Here is a 20,072-nt window from a genome sequence, read left to right as displayed (position 1 = left end):
CTGTGCTGACCATAGAGCACTAAATATGAAAGTATTATTAGTATTCTATGTATGAAAGCTTGGAATTTTTAAGAATTCATTATTTTAGGTTATGTTGCTATAATTTCATACACAGAAAATTCTTGGCTGTTTCGTTTCTACTCTGTTATCTGTGTTTCGGTCCAGTGTTGCCGAACACACCGATTTATCGGTATTTATACCGCTTTGACAACTACTCTCCCGATATACCGAAAGGTGATAAATATATACCGTATTTTCAATTTCATAGATATCATGTCGAAATTGAATCTCTTACCGAAAATTTAATTATTTTTTATAATATGATGGATGGAGAGTAGATAAGATGAACATATCTTGCTCGATTTAGATGAATTAAGATTCACAAGGGTCGTCGGCCTTCATTACTGGAAAGTAACAGAGTAACGGGGTTTTCGAAATTCCTAGAAACTTGTAACTCTGGGATTTCTGGCTTATATATGTTTATTACCGACAACATTTTTGCCTGTAGGTAATTTCAATTCAATTCAAAATTTGTAGAAATTGACGATATATAATATATACCAGATTTTAGCTGTTTAAGGGTCAGCATTAAAAAAATATTATGGTGCCGCTGTTACGAATTATTTTCTCATTGGCAACGAACATCTTACAAAGAACAAATAAAAATTCTCAAAGTCAGGTGCTTGGATTTTTATGACTTGTGCAAGCAACTATATTGTTATGCAATATCACCAATAAAGGCTATTCTATTCTATTCATATAGAGGCCTGTCAACAAATAATTACTAGATTCCCATTAAAAAATAATATAATTAATGACTTGAATATTTTTGAAGCCACGAATGTTAAGGATAGCAAAACTGCCTCTGTGATTCCAGTATGCCGATTGTTTCCCCGTTTGATAAGTGACAAAGATTTTCAAAAATGCGACACAGAATGGAGAACTTTGCGAAATAAAGAAAAAATTAAAGATTTTCCTGATGATACTGTGTTATATTGGAAAGAAGTGGCCCTGATTAAGAATGATGATAGCACTTCCACTTTTCTGACCGTGACTAAATTCGTTTTCGATATTTTTACGTTACCTCAGCAAACGTGGAAAGATTTTTTTCTTCTATAAACTACATGAAAACGAGTCCATGCAACAGACTCTCAACAGAAACAACTCCCGGTTTATTGCACTCAAAAAGATTGATAAGAACAGACCTAACTATTTTGATTTTAGTCGAAAAATTTTATTTATTTTTAACTTCATGTTATTTTTGGTTAGAAGAGAATGTATTATTAGAGAATTAAATATTCTTTTGTTTTTGTTTCATTTAAAAATTCGATATTCTTGGAAAAATTTGCCTTATACCGATTTCTACCCCAAATACACCGATTTTGCGCAGTCATTTATACCGATATAGAGTTCAGACGTTCGGCAACACTGTTCGGTCTCTACTCAGGACTGTAACTAGAGCATGGCAAAGGTGTTACTTGCCACGGATGCAAGTTCTGCAGAAATATCAAAAGAAAAAAATATTGAAGCACTAGGCGAAATAATTCGAAAGATCACAACTCGCTTTTCATGTACATATGCGATGCCGAGGAATCTGGAAACATTTGAAATATTGCCTAAAATAATTATAAGAGAACAAAACTTAAAGGACCCCGCACGGTTTCTATGGAAAATGGGTCCCAGTCGAATTGGCTGAAAATTTAGTATAATGTAGTTTATGAATGTCTCCATGGGCACAACAAGATCTAATGTACAGTTTTTGAGATACAGGGTGTCAAACATGCAGAGAGAGGGTTGTTACTTACCTTTAGAAAATCAATAACGTGGCGATTTTTTCGTTACAAAAAGTTGAAGATAATAATTACAATCTCAATATTATCGACACGAGTTGTAATAAGAAGTTATAAGACTCCTTATACAGGGTTATTAATAATTATATAATTTTTATGTAATTCTTTAAACAAACTCAGTCAATCGCAAAAGCTCGTAGACTTGCAGAATAAGTAAAAAACATTTGATGAAAGCCATCAACAAATAATAGAATCCGTACATAATCACAATTACAATGTCTTAACAGATATGGTATGAACTGGTAGGAAATGTTTTTAATACAGTAGTCTCCCATTTGATTGCTGCATCATCATGCGGTCGACCAGGATCCGTACAAGATGCAACAAATAGACAAGAGCCACAGAATATGGATCATATTATATTTAGTTTAGTTTATATTCTGGGTTCATTCAATCCAAAATGCAAGCGTTCTTACACTTCTTGCTACCCTAAAAATTTAAAACTTTTCTCACTGATTCCATGATAATAAGAATTCAAATTGACCACTGGTTTGAATACCACTTTTTTCCTGACCTCTAGATAACAAAATATACTCAATTAGCCCAAATTTCTAGTAATGTACAAAACTTCAACCGTTTGTTGTGTTTCTTGAATTTTATTGACAAAACATAACATAACCTTTAAACATAACATTACAGATGCGAGATGATTAGTATTCATAGGTACATAGATTTAGCTTATTATTCTGTAGGTTTTTTGTCATTATAGTGTTTTATGATTGTAAACTTGGCAACGTGGGAAGTCCACAGATGATTATCATTTATGTTTATTTACCTATATAAAAATGAAAGGTTATATGAATAGGTAACTCTTGTACGAAACGAAGTGAAAAAGCGAAAATAAATGATTGGATATGAATATCAGATTTAACATGGGTGGTTGCAAGCTGAATTTTTATTATTATTATTTATTATTTTATTATTATTTATTTACACATGTAGAAATATAAAATTAGTAAAACATACATCATGTGTAAATATTTGTCATCAAAGAATTACATGGCTTGTCAAGTTTGTTAAACATACACCTATAGTATAATACAATTATAGTATATATAAAATTATAATAAATAGTTGAAACACTTAAAAATGAAAGTCGTAGAATTCGTTCAGCTCGTATATAGTCTCTTCCAAAAGCAACTTTTTCACTTTCCTGGTGAAGGCAGGTAAGTTTAACTCTTTTACATAACTTGGGAGCTTGTTATACAATTTGAGACATGTGTAATTAGGACCTTGCTGTGTCTTCCTTATTCTTGCTTGCGGTATAGAAAAATGTTGTTTCTCTCGTGTATTATAGCTATGGAAGTGAGAGTTTTTAGGAAACTTATCTTGATGTTGGTGAACATATTTGACGCATGTGAGTATGAAAACCGAAGTAGCGGTGAGTATCCCTTCCCTCTTAAAAATTTCTCTGCAAGAGTCTGTTGTTTTCATATTGAAAATAGCTCTTATAGCACTCTTCTGTTTGAGAAGCACTTTTTTGGCCTCCACAGACTGTCCCCACAGAATAATACCATATGTCATTAGACTGTTGAAACTTGAGTAATATGTGAGTTTAGCGATGTTGGTATTTGCTATTTGTCTCATTCTTCTGATCAGGAATATTGAAGTCGATAATTTTCTACAGAGGTTGTCTACATGTTTTTTCCAACTCAAAGAAGGTTGAAACTCCAAACCTAAATACACCATAGACGAATCAGTTTGCTCTTTGCTAGTGAACACTATCCTCTGTGTTTTAGTGCCATTCATCAGTAGTCCATTCGCTGAAAACCATCTCTCCGCTTCTTTTTCACTAGTTTTTGTCATTTCATGGAGTTTACTTCTTGATTCTGATTTATTAAGAATAATCGTATCATCGGCATAGCTGCAATTCTTCCTAGATGTTATATTATGGAAAAGGTCATTGGTATACAATAAGTAAAGTATTGGGCCCAGTATAGATCCTTGGGGAACACCACATTCATTTTTTTTCAGATTAGATCTAGAGTTATTCCACTTTACTGATTGATATCTATCCGTTAGATAAGAGTAGAATAGCCGATTTGTCATTCCTCGTACTCCATAAAAGTCAAGTTTTTCCAAGAGTATTCCATGACAGACACTATCAAAAGCCTTGCTTAAGTCCACAGACACTATTTCTACCTCTTCAGAACAATTGTATGCCTCCAACACAGTTTCGAGAACGTCTATCATTGCAGTAATTGTTGATTTATGCTGCCTGAAGCCGTGTTGGCCTGCATGGAGTAGTGATTTTCTCTCCAAAAATTTGACAAGACGTTCCCTGAGTGCTGCCTCGAAAACCTTTGATACAACCGGGAGTACTGATATGGGTCTGTAGTTTGTCTGGTCGCCAGTATCTCCTTTTTTGTGAGCAGGTGTTACAGTTGCCAATTTAAGTTTAGCGGGAAAAATGCTTTGGCTAAAACAGTCATTAATAATTTTGCTCAATGGGCCTTTAATATACGGGATAATGGATTTCAACAACTTGACGGACATTCCGTAATAGTCTTTAGAATCGGTATTTTTCATTTTTTTTACTAAGCTGAGCAACTCATCTTCATCAACTGCAGACAAGTACATAGAGTCCGCACTGCACAAATTACTGTTTTTCAGAAGGTCAAGAGAAGTTTGCAATGATGGTTTCACCTCCTCTTTCATTTTTTCACCTATGGAAGTAAAATATGTATTAATTCCATCTGCTGTTATCCGTTCATCATGTGTTTTCGGAATTTCCTTTCTTGTATGCTCATTTATCAACCTCCACACTGCTTGAAGTTTGTTGACTGTCTTGTTTATTCTTTTTGAGTTTCTAGTTATTATTATTATTATCGAATATAAAATAGAAATCAAGAGAAAAATAATCAACTTATTTATCTCCCACGAAATTGCAATAACTCATTTATTATATCGAAAAAATACTTCTGTCACCAAAGGGAATGGAAAAAGTGAGTTTATGCTTGTTTTACTAATATAGTAACCCATTTCCAAAGTTCAAATGGTATAAATTTATACTTGGGAAAACTTCAGTGGGCTGATTTCCAGGATCGGCATAGCTCATTATGAAAACTTAAAATGACCATATCTTTTCAACCGAGCCGAATCGGAAAAAATGGTAAATGAAAAAAGTATTTCTTTTGACCTCAAGAATCTACGGTTAAAATATATGTACAAGTCAAAGACTATATTTTGAAAAGGTACGATTCCCGATACTGACCTTCCACTCCTCTCTCCATCTTTCCCAAACAATTCTTTTGCATTTAGGCCAAAAGTCACTAATATCTGCCCTCTTGATAACTGATTCCTCAGAACCTTGTTTTGCGAGATTATCAGCCATATCATAACCTTGAATGTTAGTATGACTTGGGATCCATATAAGTTTTATAGAGAAACCATGGTCACTCAGATATAACAGGTTTGCTCTAATTGCGAGAGTGATATGGTCGTTTTTAGCTGAATTCCTCCATTTTGATATTTTTTTAAGGGCACTCATTGAATCTGAGATAATCAGACATCTTTTCAGGTTTTTACGTTTGATTTCTCTTGTTGCTTCCAAAATGGCGATTAATTCTGCAGAACAATAGAACATATAGAAAAATGGTCAGGTATTTTCTGAGACATGGAGATACCCACAGGGCTAAATATACCTATGCCTGTGAGAGTAGGACTTTGGGAAGCATCCGTGAACACCATTATATGGTCAGGGAAATCTTTAGAGCAACGAGTAATAAAAGGCAATGAGTTATCGGGAGAATCCTTTGAAAGGCCAAAGTTGATATATGGTATGAAAGATGAATGGACAGTTAAATCATGAGAAAAGCAGGGAAGCTGGTACGAGGAGTAGAAACTTTCTGGATTATCTATGAGAGAGAATGACTCTATTATGGGTGGTGGATTGCCAGCAGAAGTCCAATTTTTAATGGAGAGGATTTTATTAAGGACAGGATCGTTAGAGATTCGATGCAACTTTGTGACGAATTTGGTTGCTAGGTAGAGTCTACGATATTTGAGGGGGAGTTCATTAGCCCCCATCATAATAACGGGAATGGGGGTAGACTTCATGTATCCCATTGCTGTGCGCAAAGCTGAATATTGGACCCGGTCCAGTTTATTGAGAAGGGCTTTCTGACATTTCCCATAAAATATGCTACCATAGTCAAGGAAAGGGCGAACAGTGGCTTTATATAAAAGTAGCTGAGTCGATGGGTGGCTACCCCACCATGTCCTGCACAGAGCCCTCATTACATTAATACCCTGTAGTGATTTAGAACACATGTTGTGGATATGCTGAGACCAATCGAGGGACTGATGGATAGTGACACCCAGATATTTCACGGTTTTGGTCCAAGGGATACTTTGTTGGAACAGATTCAGTGATGGAATATTTGAAATGGGGTTTGTTCTATTACAACAGAGTGCTGAGGACTTTTCAGGCGACAATTGGAGCGATTTAAAGTTTGACAATCTTTCAACACACTTCAATGCTTTGGTCATCTTTTCAAATGCTTCTTTGAAGGAAGCTCCAGTTGAGATAATTGTGCTGTCATCTGCGTACTTCAACTCAGTAACACCAGGGATAGATATCCCTACACTGGTTGATTGTTTTGTTGGTGACTTACAGAATTGCATAGATATGCAATTCTGTAAGTCACCAACAAAACAATCAACCAGTGTAGGATTCTTTGGAGAACCCTGCAACAAGCCTATATTCGACTGTTTGGGCCCAATAAGTTCTCCTGAGCATGGATCAACGAGAAAAATATTTGTATGTGGTTATGTACCGTCAGAGATCTCAACAGCTGTATAATAGGCAAAGGGACTTTCATGGACCTGAGAGTCTTCTCGAGAAGGTCAAAGCGCACAGAGTCATAAGCTTGCTTGATGTCCAAGAACACGATAATAACTACCTCATTCCTTGAGAATGCTGAATACAGTGAAGCAACCAAATATGCTAAAGCGTCATTCACTTCTCGATTGTCAGTTGATTGCTGGTAAATTATTGAAGATCTGGGTCATTAACTCCTTGGCTTGAATTGGCAAACTTTTCAACATTCCATAAGAAATACCATCCTTACCTGGGCAAGATTCCTTTTTAGATTTAATGCACATTATTAATTCATCCAGGGTGATAAGCGGGAAAGGCAAAGGACGGTATACTTCCGGTATATTCGTTTGAATATTCGATGTATTCTGAGGGGGGCACAATCGATCAATTATTTTTTGAGCACAGGTTGTCGAAGAGACCCGTGCTGCTGGAGGTTTACAACCATGTTGGAATTTCGCTATATCTGACCACAACTTCGCACCGTTGCGAGTAGACAAATTCTCACAAAAAGCCATGAAGGATTCACGCTTAGTATTCCGTATTTTATTTTTAACTGCTGCTTGGATATTCTTAGCATGAAGGTATTGTTCGGTACTAGGATTTTGCAGGTACATTTTGAACGCTTCAGACCTTCTTTTAACAGCCTCAGAAAGCTCAACAGTCCACCAAGACTTCCTATAAGTAGTTGGCTTAGGAGGTTTTTTCTTTGGAATGGATGAATCGGCAGCCTCTTTAATGAGATCGCAAAACTTTTTAAGGGTATTGGGTGTTCGGGATTGGATCCCATTGGCGATGGTTTCCTGATATTTACACCAGTCAGCCTGAGAGAGGTTGTATTCCCGTGTAGAGAACCGAATACGAGAGGTGGGTAAGGAATGAAAGGGATTTAGCGATATTGATATCGGGAGATGATCACTATTTCCAGGGTCAGAAATCACCCACCATTTGGAATTAATCCTGAGGTCGCTAGAACTTAAAGCTAGATCAGGAGCACTCAAGTTTTTGCCAGGAGCAGTGACCCTGGTTGGGGAGCCATCGTTAAAAAGACAAATATCGTTGGATAGAAGGAATTCTGCCACAATTTTACCGTTTAGGTTTAGCATACCTGAACCCCAACTAGGATTTTGAGCGTTTAAATCCCCACAGATAAGGAATGGTTGCGAGATTTTGCTAAGTAACATGTTCCAGAATGATGTTGGCAAGGTTACATGTGGAGGGGAATAAATATTAATTATGGTAAGGTTCATAGAAGTTAAATTGATTCCATAGAATTGAATCATATCAGGAACTTTAATAGAATCTAGGTTGAGGACCATAAAGGAAATATTTGTCTTTATCAGTGAGGCAATACCTCCAGCTCGAGAGACTCTATCCTGCCTATAAATATGAAATCCTGGAACTTTGAAATTCCAAAATTCATTAAGCCAGGTTTCCGACAATAAAACAATACTTGGTGAGTACTCCTCTATTAGTGATTTTAGATTGTCAATATCAGATAGAACCGACCTGATATTCCATTGTATGATGTCCACCACAAGAGTGTGTACTTTGAAAATTACATCAACTCAAAATAATGTAAGAGGAGAAAAATTATGAAAGACTATGGTAGTGTTCACTGGGAAGTTGAAGGAGTGGAAGGGATGTTATTAGTTTCAGGGGACTGGGGTATAATGTTTTTCAATAATCCAACAATATTGTTCAATAACTCTGAACTTTTATTATCCATAAGACGCTTTGAAATTAGACTTAAGATCTCATTATCTGAGATAGAAGGATCTGAATCCAATGGGGTTTTATCTGATGAAAAGTCAGAAGCAGATTGGGTAGATTGTTTGTTGCCTACGATGGGCGATAAAGGAAGGGAGATGTTTAAAAGTTGGGAATCATGGAGGTCCTGATCATAACCTGGGGACTGTGGATTTTTCCTTCTTTTCTTACCTAAGACTGCTGAATAGGAAGGAACTGGAGTTGATCGAGAGTTAAGTAGAGTTCTTCTATTGTGCACAGAGACAATTGTTGAATCCTCTATTGTATTGGTAGCCCTAGAGGGGAGCTGCGGAAACAATTGTGAGCGTAGTTGTTGGGAAGGGGAATAATTGTCCTGAGGCGACAGGTTCACCTTATAAGTTTTGGGGATGAGTTTAACAGCCTCAAAGTAGGATATATTTTCTACAGCTATTAAATTATTGATTTTCTTCTGATGTAGGAACTCAGGACAATTACGATCCGTTGATGCATGTTTTCCAGAAAGGAAGACACATTTCGGGTTGTTAGGATCAGGGCACTCACCCTCATTGTGATTACTAGCACAATTTCTACAGCGTTTGGAGTCAACAGGGTTACTGCAGTTAACCTTGGTATGGTCATACCTCAAGCAGTTGTAACACTGTATGACAGGACCCACATATAGGAACACATGTCTCATACAGCCCCACAAGATAATTCTATCTGGGAGGTTTTTTCCCTGAAATGTTAGTATCCAAGTATTAGATGGGACTTAAGAAACTACACCTTCTGTAGTTATTCTTCTATTCAGTTGTCGAGCATCTAATATTTTAACTTTACTTTCTGCATGGTTGATTATATCCTCTTTTGTTATTTTCGACCCAAAATATTTTATGACCCCCTTACTTGTGACCATTCTAGATGGGATAAATACATCAATATCGGGATCATTCACAAATGGATTTTCTTTTAAAAAATTGTTAGCTCTATCAGGAAAATCAAATTCTAATGAAATTCTATTTTTGCCTCTTTTAGAGATATTTTTGATTCCCTTGTAGTTCAAAGTGTTTAACTTTTTAGCCAAGTTCATGGGGTGGATGTTCCCGATATTTCTGGTAGATTTTGATTCTATTATTACCATAAAAAGGCCCGGAACTGTGTGGTTATATTCGAATTGGAGCTTAGCTTTATTTGGTTTTGAGCGGTTAGCTTTTTGTGTCATAACTTGAGAAATTGATTGCGACAAAGATTTTGCTTCCTCAATGATTTCTGAATCATCGCGGAAGGAGTCTACAAGATTATTAACCTCTCTTGATAGGAGAGACAATTCAGCAACAGAGAAATTCTCACCATCTGATTCTTCACTAATTGAATATAAGTTATTTAATATTTTTTGAGAGGATGGGGTTAGTAAACCTATGGTTCTAGGGAACATAGGCGATCTCAGGGGGGATATAGGCGATACAGGGGGGTCCTCAGACCCCCCTGAATTCCAATCCATCAAAAAACAAAAGTTCTATCGGCTTCAAAGATAACACCTCTGTTAATGATGTAAATAATCCCAGTAGTGGCATACCTCACTTATATTTTGTATCACAAAGATTTAGTAAGATATGAAAATTAATCTCAACAAGGATTTCCACTAGTATTCAATTTTTTCAATAAAACTCAAGACTACACGTGGTAACAACAACGATTAACCTCCGAATCTATGGAATTCCTTATACTATGCTATGAGTATAAGGAATTCCATAGATTCGGAGGTTAACCGTTGTTCTTACCACGTGTAGTCTTGAGTTTTATTGACAATGACAATGACAGTATCACCAGTCACCACTCCAAGATGGAGAGGAAGGTGAATTTGGCAGAGACCACTGGTTGCCACATTGACGATTCCATCAGTGATCTCGGGATGAAACACCGCAATCCTCAGAGTGGGTGCACCTTTGAAATTTGCTCGAAAATGCCTCACCAAAATACAAGTCATAATGTGTGCAAAATTTCAACTCGGTCAGTTTTGATCAAATTTTGAAAATTTTCCAGTCGGTTTTTGCTCATGAACGAACTTGACCGGGAAGCTAACGCTCTAAAGCTTAATGCTATTTTCAATTGACCGATTCGCTGTGACACCTTTTCATCAAGAAAGAGCACGCCTATGGTTATTGGGGAACAGAAAAAATTGTTGGCAATTATGTAGGGATGGGAATACCGATTACTCACCAGTCGCGTTACATTCGCGACCACTCCAGAAAAATAAAGCGATTTTGAGTACCAGCGACAGAGGAACGAAGGAAACGAGACTGTTGGGATACCTAGACTATTTGTGGACTGTCCTGTTGAATGATAATTCATTATTTATTGAGTTTCTACGTAATTCTAGAAGAACGTACACAAGCATAACAAAATCATAAAACCATAAAATTTTTTGGTGGCTCAGAATAACAACAAAGGGCACCTCATTAAAAACAGATGGTGTAAACTGGTGTAATTCTATTACGTGAAAGAAATTAGGTATATCTACATATATGTATCTGGAATTGCATTGGCAAATTGACTGAATATTACAGATTGATAGATACTCATTTCATATATCTATATAGTATATAACATTACTAGCAAGGTAATGGGGTTTTTACTGGCGAATGGAGGATATAATTGACGAGCCGCAGGCGAGTCAGTTACCTCCTTGAGCCTGTAAAACCCGTTACCTTGCGTGTATTGTTTTATATTTTATTTGTCTCTCATTTGTAAAAAGGTTAGATAAATTCCAAAAAAATCTCAATAATTTGTCTCAAATGTCGTAAGCTATCATAGACATAAGTCTATGTAAGCTATGGAAGCGTTGCCATGAACATGTCAGTTTATTTTTCTTTACATTTGTTTTGGCGAAAACGAGAATGAATGTACCATAAGAAATTATTGAGGCAGCCAGTAGTGTAGCTTCAAGTTTATTACCTGCAAAATCAGCTTCAAGGTACGAGCGAGAATACGACGACTTCAAAAAGTGGCAAACTGAAGATGTTTTGTTGGTCTACTTGAATCAACTATCAGCTAGATTCAGCCCTAATACTTTATGGGCGAAATGGTCTATGCTGAAAAGCTGCTTGGAAATGAAAAAAAATGCCCCTGTTCGCAAGTTTGTTTTCCTTAAAAAATTTATTGAAAAATATGACGTTTAGTTGTCATTTGCAGATTTCAAAAGGTAATAGCGTTTCTGAAACGAAAAAATTAGCGTTATACGCCAAAAAAGGCCAAGGTATTAAGTAAAGAAGAGGCTGAACAATTTCTTTTACATGCTCCTGATGACCAGTGGTTGCTGGCGAAAATTGTAACAATATTTGGGATTTTTGGATGTTGTCGATGTGACGAAATTCTCTCCTTAAACATGAATGATGTAGAAGATATGGGAAAATACATTATTGTGACATTGCGGCAAACAAAAAATTTAACAACAAGAAGATTCACCATAACCGATGATGGCTGCAGCTTCAAGCCTTGCATGTTATACAGAAAATATGTAAATATTCGGCCTCCTGGAACAGAAAGCCTAAGATTTTTTTTGACATACCGACATGGAAAGTGCATTGCCCTTAATGCTGGCCAGCACACTATTGGTGGTATCTCAAAGCAAATAGCGAAATATTAAGGTTTAAAAGACCCAGAGTTATACACCGGCCACTCTTTTCGCAGAACTGGAGCCACTATGGTTGCGGATTCGGGTGGAGATATTTTAGCACTAAAGCGTGCAGGAGGGTGGAAGAGCACCGAAATTGCGATGAGTCATGTAGATGATTCGGTCAACAAAAAAATCGAAATGTCTAGCAAATTATTTGGTAGTATAAGGAGAGTACAAATGTTCTGCAGTCCTCGAGTTCAGCATCAGTTTCTGAGTCAACAGATGGTTCATCATCTTCAGTATCACTTCTTTCATCATCAAAAATCTGTGTTACTGGAAATAACAATTGTACCATGATTTTCAACATATATGACGATAAAACAAAATTTTCTAATGTAAATAATACTACTAACTCGTAAAAATTTTGCAAGTCAACTGTCAGTTTTACAAGTTAGTGATTTGATAAAATAAACTTTCTTGATTAATATTGTGTTTTTGGAAACTGACGTTTACAAATGAGAAACAAATAAAATCGTTTTTTTTTGTTTACCGCTATTTTACAGAGAATTTTCAAGTATCCTTGCATTTCCGATTGATTCAATCGTTCAATTGTTGAAAGTAATCTCGGACTAACTAATTTAAACTTGCTGCAACCAATTTTTATCGAAGAAATAATAAAAAAATTTTAAAAAAAAACATCAAAAATATTGAAAATAATTATTCGAATTGTTTAGTGTTAATTCTGGAAGATACTATACAAATCAAATATATTTCAGTAGGCACTAAAAACACAATGGCAGAAACGATGTTTACGAAGTTAGAGGAAAAGGAATTTTTCCTCATTGAACATGGCGCAAATGAATGTAAAAAATTATAAAAGCACTGACAGGAGTTTTTGAGCGATCGTAAATGATTTAAGTTTTGTAAAAGGCACTGGCGTACTTTTTTTTCACAAATATGAAAGTCAATGCCAGTACGCACAACACTGTAGTTGATGAAGACGAGGTGTTCAACGTGAAACCTTAATGAGGTCTCCATATTTACCAAACCTCATTCCAATATCCCAAACCGTTTCGAAAATAACGGGAAATTGTTATTTATTTGGAATGCATAGGAAATGAAGTATTTGCAGGAAAACCCTAAAGGACCTTCCTGAACCCAAATATCTCTGAAAACAATATCCTGAATTCGTTCGCACTGTTTATGGAACATCCTGTATGTATAAATATATATAAAATATATACAAAGAACCAATTATTAGGCTACTAGGCTACTTCTTATAATACAAACTCATTTTGAAGCTGATTCACATTAGTTAAGCTATACCCAAATCCAAATTAACTATATATATTATATATAGGTACATATACAGGGTGGCCACTTTTTCAATGGGATTGTATTGGTAACTTTTAAACCATAAGAGTTGGAAGGTCGGTCAAATGGACAAAAAGTTGCATGCATAGAAGCATTATCAAGCAGTTCAAACAAATCGAGATTATCAGGGCCGGTTTTCGAGATATCGTAAGAAAAGTAAATTATGTCATTTTGATTTTTCTTTTTTTCCCACTTCATTTCAAATATCATCGAAAAATGTCACATGATTTTTTTATTTGACAGTAAATTATCCTCAATTTGACGTAATCAGATTTCGTATCCAACGTTTCGTACTCTCTGGGCCACCCTCAACCTCATTTTTTTCAATACGGACCTGCATATTTTATGACATTTTTCGAAATAACTTTTAACGCTGAATTCAACGATATATCATACAATGTCATTCAAAGTAGATTTTCAGGTGATTTTGACCTTATCCAATTTTCTTTGGGTCGGATCTGTATTACCTTCATTTAGTTTAATTAACAACATGCAATATGCAATAAATTTCGATAAGAAAATCAACTTACCCATCTTGAACTAAATGGAACATATTAGAATCAAAGCAAGAAACCAGTATACTGGTTTCTTGGTTCTTCTTTTATAATAATCATTTAAATATTTCAATTCATAATAATTAAACGAAAGTATCATTTAATGAAAGAAAAATCAAATGATTATTCGAAAGTAAATGAAAATTAATGAAGTAAGTGTTCGAAATGTCCACCATTTTGTAAAATGCACTTTACGGTTCTGGAACCCATACTTCTTATACATTTGCTTGTTTGGTCTCCTTGAATACCTTCCAAAACATTCTCAATTTTCTCGCGAGGTATCACTATTGTTGTATTTGTCATTTGTTCCGTTGAAACAAATTACAGAATCGAACTTTATTTTGAGAGCATTACGATATAATTTTTGCAAGGCTTGGTACCTATTCAAATTTGAAACCATTGTATTCGCGTCTCTTGACTATTTTATTAAGAGCAGTTTTTAAAAATTCCATTCACTGGCCTCAGTTCTCGATTTTTTTTCTGGGTTCGATTGAATTTGGGTCAGAACATTGATATCGTTAAATAGACTTGTTTTTTCCTACATACACACCTCAATTTTGGATGAGCGTCAAAATCTCCTGAAAATCAACTTTGAATGACATTGTATGATATATCATTGAATCCAGCGTTAAAAGTTATTTCGAAAAATGTCATAAAATATGCAGGTCCGTATTGAAAAAAAATGAGGTTGAGGGTGGCCCAGAGAGTACAAAACGTTGGATACGAAATCTGATTACTCAAATTGAAAATAATTTACTGTCGAATAAAAAATTCCTGTAACATTTTTTTATATTATTCGAAATAAAGTGGGAAAAAAAGAAAAATCAAAATGACATAATTTACTTTTCTTATGATATCTCGAAAACCGGCCCTGATAATCACGATTTGTTTGAACTGCTTGATAATGCTTCTATGCATGCAACTTTTTCTCCATTTGACCGACCTCCTAAATACCTATTATGGTTTAAAAGTTACCAATACAATCCCATTGAAAAAGTGGCCACCCTGTATATCGATGGATATTTCAATTAGTTTATTTTTAAATTCAATTCCATTAAAAGTTTCAGTTTAAGTTAAAATTAGGTACCTTTGGATACATTTTTCACTTTTATTTTTCATATGATAAATTTAAATTGAGTCATCCCTGTTACTTTGAAACCGGTTACTTTACGTTTGTGGAACGCGCGACTAGGTTACTCAAAAATATCGTTCCAAAATCGCGGTATTGAAATATGCTCCGTCCCATCCCTACAATTATGTATTCTGTTCTGTAACTGTATTCGACATTGACATTATTGTCACTTTTGGCTGTAATTGTCAAATAATCTTCAAATTTCGAAAATTAACAATGAAAATTCCCAATAATTTTAGAATAAACTGATGTTCTTTCTTCTCGTTTCTATGTAAAACAAGCATAGGCTATCATAATTCACCATGGGAATAGTGCATGCAAAGGTGAATTCGTATTATCACTGTGTTATATCATTTCATCAAGAAATTCATTTTAGGCCCCACATCCTCCAAAATATCCCTTAGATGATCCCCCTTTGATGTCGTTTGCCCCGAATCCTGACGATCTACCGAAGTATAACTCCGAACAAGGCGAACCGGACCCAAATGCTAAAGATATTATAATAGAAGGGGTTTCAGTAATATTTTTGAGGTTATATGTTGGGACATTAAGTTTTTTATAGAACTTTTGTTTATTCTAGGCTAGAGTAGATAAAATACATATTGATGGTCTAGAACGAACCAAAGACGATTACGTACAAGACTGTTTTGATGACCTATTCTCTGCAACAACGTTTCAGGATGTGCTCATTGGGGCTCACCGAGCTCGTTTAAAACTGGAAGAACTTGGTTGTTTTAAAAATATAGCTGTATTTGTTGATACAAGTAAAGGAGTAGGAAGTACACCTGAAGGTTTGGATGTAGGTCGAACTAAAAATTGTAGCATTTGCATAGTAAGGTTTTCCTTATTGATAAACCTGGAATTTTTTAGGTAACTTTTAATGTTAAAGAATATAGAAGATTAACAGGAGGTGTAAGTACCCATATAGGAGACAATGAAGGCTCTTTATTAGTAGGTATGAAAGCTCCTAATATTTATGGTAGAGGAGAAAAAGTTCAAGTGGAATATAGTCATGGTTCAAAAAAAAATACTCAATTTAGTTTGGCTTTTATAAAACCACTTAAAGGGAAATTTCATCCTATGTAAGTGCGTTCTTATAATTTATTCTTTCTTCATCTAATGAATCTAAATATTATGGAAATTCAGAGTAAAAATTCTGACAATTTTCAGAATCACTGCCAGTGTTTTCCAAAATCATTCCGAATTTGATGCCTCAGGATTCCGAGAAAGGGGTAGAGGAATTTTATTAGATTTGGGTTTTCATTCTTTTCCTTTAGTAGGTAATCAAAAAATTGACAATTCAAGATATGACTTCAATTCTTTTTTAGGTAAAACATAATATTCAGTGGGAGGGTATTATAAGAGAGTTAGGTGTGGCTGGAAAATCTACATCATTCGAGGTTAGAGAACAGTCTGGAGCAACTTTGAAATCAGCTTTAAGGCATATTGTTTCTACAGATATGAGGGATGATAATATTTTTCCTACTGGTGGGACTTTAATTCAAAACACTACAGAAATAGCTGGTTTGGGTGGTGATGTTGGATTCTGGAAAAATGATGTGTTTCTTCAATCCAATATTTCCCTGTATGAGGATATTGTGAGTAATATTTCGTGAAATACATCGACACAATACTAGAAACAGGAATAGTTTAAATTCAGGAAGGTGAACACTGTACTGAGTAGAAGGTCACCTGTTCACACAGGTGTATATAACTACACACCCTTATCTATAAGATTGTGAGAGATTATACACAATTTTTCTCAAATTATTAAATTCTTATCTATAGGAACAAATGATAGTTTGATGAATAAATATATAGATATATGTGGAGGTCCTTGGCGATCGCTGACCTGTCCAGACCGGGCCTGGTCACTACCTCCACACAGTGATTAATTGCGGTTTTTCCTTATTTAAAGTTTTTTCTCGATAACTCTTAAAGTATTCATTTTAGGTTTAGGATTTGCTTAAGTAACCCCTACTATTTTTGTACATAGAATCGACTGAAATAATATAAAATATAGGATCTAATTTGACAATCTTGAGTTTTGATAGATTTGAGTTGTCAAAGTTCATGATCTTATGATAATAGTACATTTTGAATCAAAAAAGACAAAAATGTTTTCGATAAAAGCTTTTTCTGCCAAAATATTAAAAAAAAATGCGATTCCTCATCGGCACCATTTTTTTCATAAGAATCCCATTAACTCATGAACCGTTGAGTTTTTACCTAAGGTATGGCATATTGCTGAAATTGTCTTCAAAAAAGCTAAAAAAAATGATACATTTATATACTGGGTGTGCCATTTGAAATAAGGAAGTAGTAGGCTGTTTCCGGTATAACCAGAAGTTGTAGAGATCTGAAAATATTTTAGGGAGAAAGATCATTGTCTCAAATCCCATTATGTAAATTTTCAGCTCAAAATTATGATTAGTTTCCCATAAACGTCTAATAGGCCATCCCGGTTAATCACCCTGTATATAATAATATAATAATTTTGTAAGTTAATCACTGAATTAATAAACCATATTTCTTAATTTTCAAATCTCCCTTGGTAATCAAGGTCCAACAATAAGATTAAATTAATTCAAATGATTTATTTGTGAATAATTTTTATTATTAGGTTCTGCAAAGTTGCTTTGGTTTTGGACTTATGAGGGGTATAGGCAATGACATGAAGATAGGCCTTTCTGATATGTTCTACCTTGGTGGCCCATTATCCTTTAGAGGATTTCAAACCAGAGGAGCTGGCCCCCATTCTGATGGAGATGCCACTGGAGCCCTTGGATATTGGGCTGCTGGTCTCCACCTTTTCACCCCATTACCTTTCCGACCAGGAAGCGGTGGGCTTGGTGAATTGTTTAGAACACATTTCTTTGTCAATACAGGAAACATAGGAGAATTTCAACCTGGTACTATATTTTTCAATATGAATTATTCTTTGTATTTATTTAATTTATTTAAATTGTAGCAGAAGGAGAACCAATCACTACAGTTTTAGGAAATAACCTACGACTATCTTATGGTATTGGTCTTGCCCTTCGACTAGGAAACATGGCGAGAATAGAATTGAACTACTGTGTTCCACAGATATTCGACGAGAATGACCTTACACAACCAGGGATACAGTTTGGTATTGGAGTTAGATTTTTGTGAACATCTGATCAATCAGTCTAGTATTAACAATTTGCACTATTTGTACAAAGTGGCAAATGTGGGTATAACTTTTACCTTTTTGAAATTTATGTATTGTAGAAGTTATTAATAAAGTTGTTAACTTTATGTGTTTCATATATGTATTCATTGAAAAAAGTTTTATTCATGTATACAGGGCGTTTCAGAATTATATATGTATACTTATATAAACTTTAAAAGGTGATTTTGCAATACTTGTTAAGACCGTCAACATGTTGAAATGTCATAAAAAAAATAATACTTTCCAATATTTCTGAGTTAATTTATGCCATTGAATTGAAGTCTGATACACAAATTTCATTTGTGTAAAAAATTCAGGAACATTTACATATATTTCATCAGTAGGTAACTGAGGTCAAAAGAAACACTTTTTTCTTTTACCATTTTTTCCGATTCGGTTGAAAGGATACAGGCTGTTGAAAATCTATAAAAAAATTCATTTTACAAATTGTTTTATCAAAGGAAATGATTTTTGGAATATGGTTTCTAATAGATATGATGAATCTTCGCCAAATAAAAATCTTCAAATTTCATATTTATGACCATAACATTTCATAAAAGTACTAGAAATTCAAAGAACCCAACTCTTAAAAGCAATTTGAACAATAATTAAAAATATTTGACCATTTTGAAAAATAAAAGTATACCTTATATTTTATCGTACCATGCGCCATTTTTGGGCCTTAAAAAATATTGTCCACGGCAAATTTATAATCCGTACATTTCAAATGATCTTTCAGAAACGTAATGATAGTCATTATGCACTACTGAAAATTTTAAATCTGTCAGGACTCGAACCCGTGAATCTCGCGAATGATGGACTTGACTATGATAAAAGAATAACCAAGCTGTCGGCGCGATAAGAATTGCAAGTGGATATATCCATTTAATGATTTCAAAGGGCGTAGATCTTTTTGTTTCTTGGGTGGGGTAATTGAAAAATTTTTTTGACGACAACGTTTACGTTTTTATCTGTAATATGAGAAAGGTTTGATGACGGAGGTTTGAACCAAAAATACTCGAAGTAATAGAATTTTTTTGATTCGATTGTTTATACCATTCGATTGTTCCTGGAGGTATGAAGAAAAATGAAAAATTCCTTGAATAATTTTAAGAATAGAATGTCCTATACATGGGCCCGCAAATGCTATGTTTTCGAGATACAGGGTGTTTCTTGTAGTCCTACTTTTTTGTGATGCATATAACAGTGTATCGAATCTTTATTGATCTTCTCTGCATGTTGGATGAATATTTTGAGTACCAAAACTTATAATTAATTATTTATTAATCACAATTTTCTTGAGGATTACTAAAAAATTGACAAGAACCGACAAGAAACCATAAATTGTAGTACTGGACCAGTGTTTCTTATTACATTTTTCTAAACTACCAGTGGTTCACCAAAAAAAAAAGGTCTGGAAAGAAGAAGCGGGCACCCAGAAAAAATATCATCACCCTGTAGATTTGCATTCAAAATTCACATATCACATTATGAAGACTTCAAATTGGAATATCTATGTCAAATTCACGTCAATTATCTTGTGAAGGGAAGGTACTATGAGAAAAAAACTTGAACTTCAATATTTGTATCTCGAAAACAAATCGTTTTTGGACCCATGTTATGGAGAACTTTATTTCTTAAAATGATCCGAGAAATCTGTCATTTTCGATTGTACCTCCTATTCAGGAACACTCTGTATGGTCAATTCAAAACTGATGTCTTTACAAATGAATTACAATTTGAAACCAACAGCATTATGGAGCCATTATTCCATGCTTTAAAGTATTCTCTTCATAAATGAAG

The 20,072-nt window shown here is 34.7% G+C and overlaps 2 protein-coding genes across 2 annotated transcripts; one reads left to right on the top strand and one right to left on the bottom strand.

Annotated features, from left to right (window-relative positions):
* Positions 1 to 8,284: 8,284 nt before the first annotated feature.
* LOC123675288 lies at positions 8,285 to 9,097 on the bottom strand. The gene has a single exon (XM_045610634.1). The coding sequence runs from the start codon at positions 9,095 to 9,097 to the stop codon at positions 8,285 to 8,287; it is 813 nt and encodes a 270-aa protein (XP_045466590.1).
* Positions 9,098 to 15,216: 6,119 nt separating this feature from the next.
* On the top strand, positions 15,217 to 18,355 carry LOC123676165 (sorting and assembly machinery component 50 homolog B). The gene is made up of 8 exons (XM_045611894.1): positions 15,217 to 15,396; positions 15,450 to 15,590; positions 15,654 to 15,872; positions 15,944 to 16,155; positions 16,244 to 16,349; positions 16,402 to 16,671; positions 17,697 to 17,985; positions 18,045 to 18,355. Exons 1-8 carry the CDS (start codon positions 15,376 to 15,378, stop codon positions 18,227 to 18,229), a joined length of 1,443 nt encoding a protein of 480 aa, XP_045467850.1. The 5' UTR covers positions 15,217 to 15,375; the 3' UTR covers positions 18,230 to 18,355.
* The last annotated feature ends 1,717 nt before the right edge of the window (positions 18,356 to 20,072 follow it).

This window comes from Harmonia axyridis, chromosome 3, assembly GCF_914767665.1.
Source record: "Harmonia axyridis chromosome 3, icHarAxyr1.1, whole genome shotgun sequence".
In the NCBI taxonomy this organism is placed as follows: Eukaryota; Metazoa; Arthropoda; class Insecta; order Coleoptera; family Coccinellidae; genus Harmonia; species Harmonia axyridis.
The sequence above is the reverse complement of the archived record's forward strand: the minus strand, read 5'-3'. Positions and strand labels throughout refer to the sequence as shown.

What these genes read in the sequence shown, in the direction of transcription:
- LOC123675288 (XM_045610634.1), bottom strand. Translation starts at nt 9,097, where the DNA reads ATGAGACATGTGTTCCTATATGTGGGTCCTGTCATACAGTGTTACAAC.
- LOC123676165 (XM_045611894.1), top strand. Translation starts at nt 15,376, where the DNA reads ATGGGAATAGTGCATGCAAAG. An exon ending in TGGGAATAGTGCATGCAAAG is followed by an intron (nt 15,397 to 15,449) that starts GTGAATTCGTAT and finishes AATTCATTTTAG; the next exon opens with GCCCCACATCCTCCAAAATA. An exon ending in GTTTTCATTCTTTTCCTTTA is followed by an intron (nt 16,350 to 16,401) that starts GTAGGTAATCAA and finishes ATTCTTTTTTAG; the next exon opens with GTAAAACATAATATTCAGTG.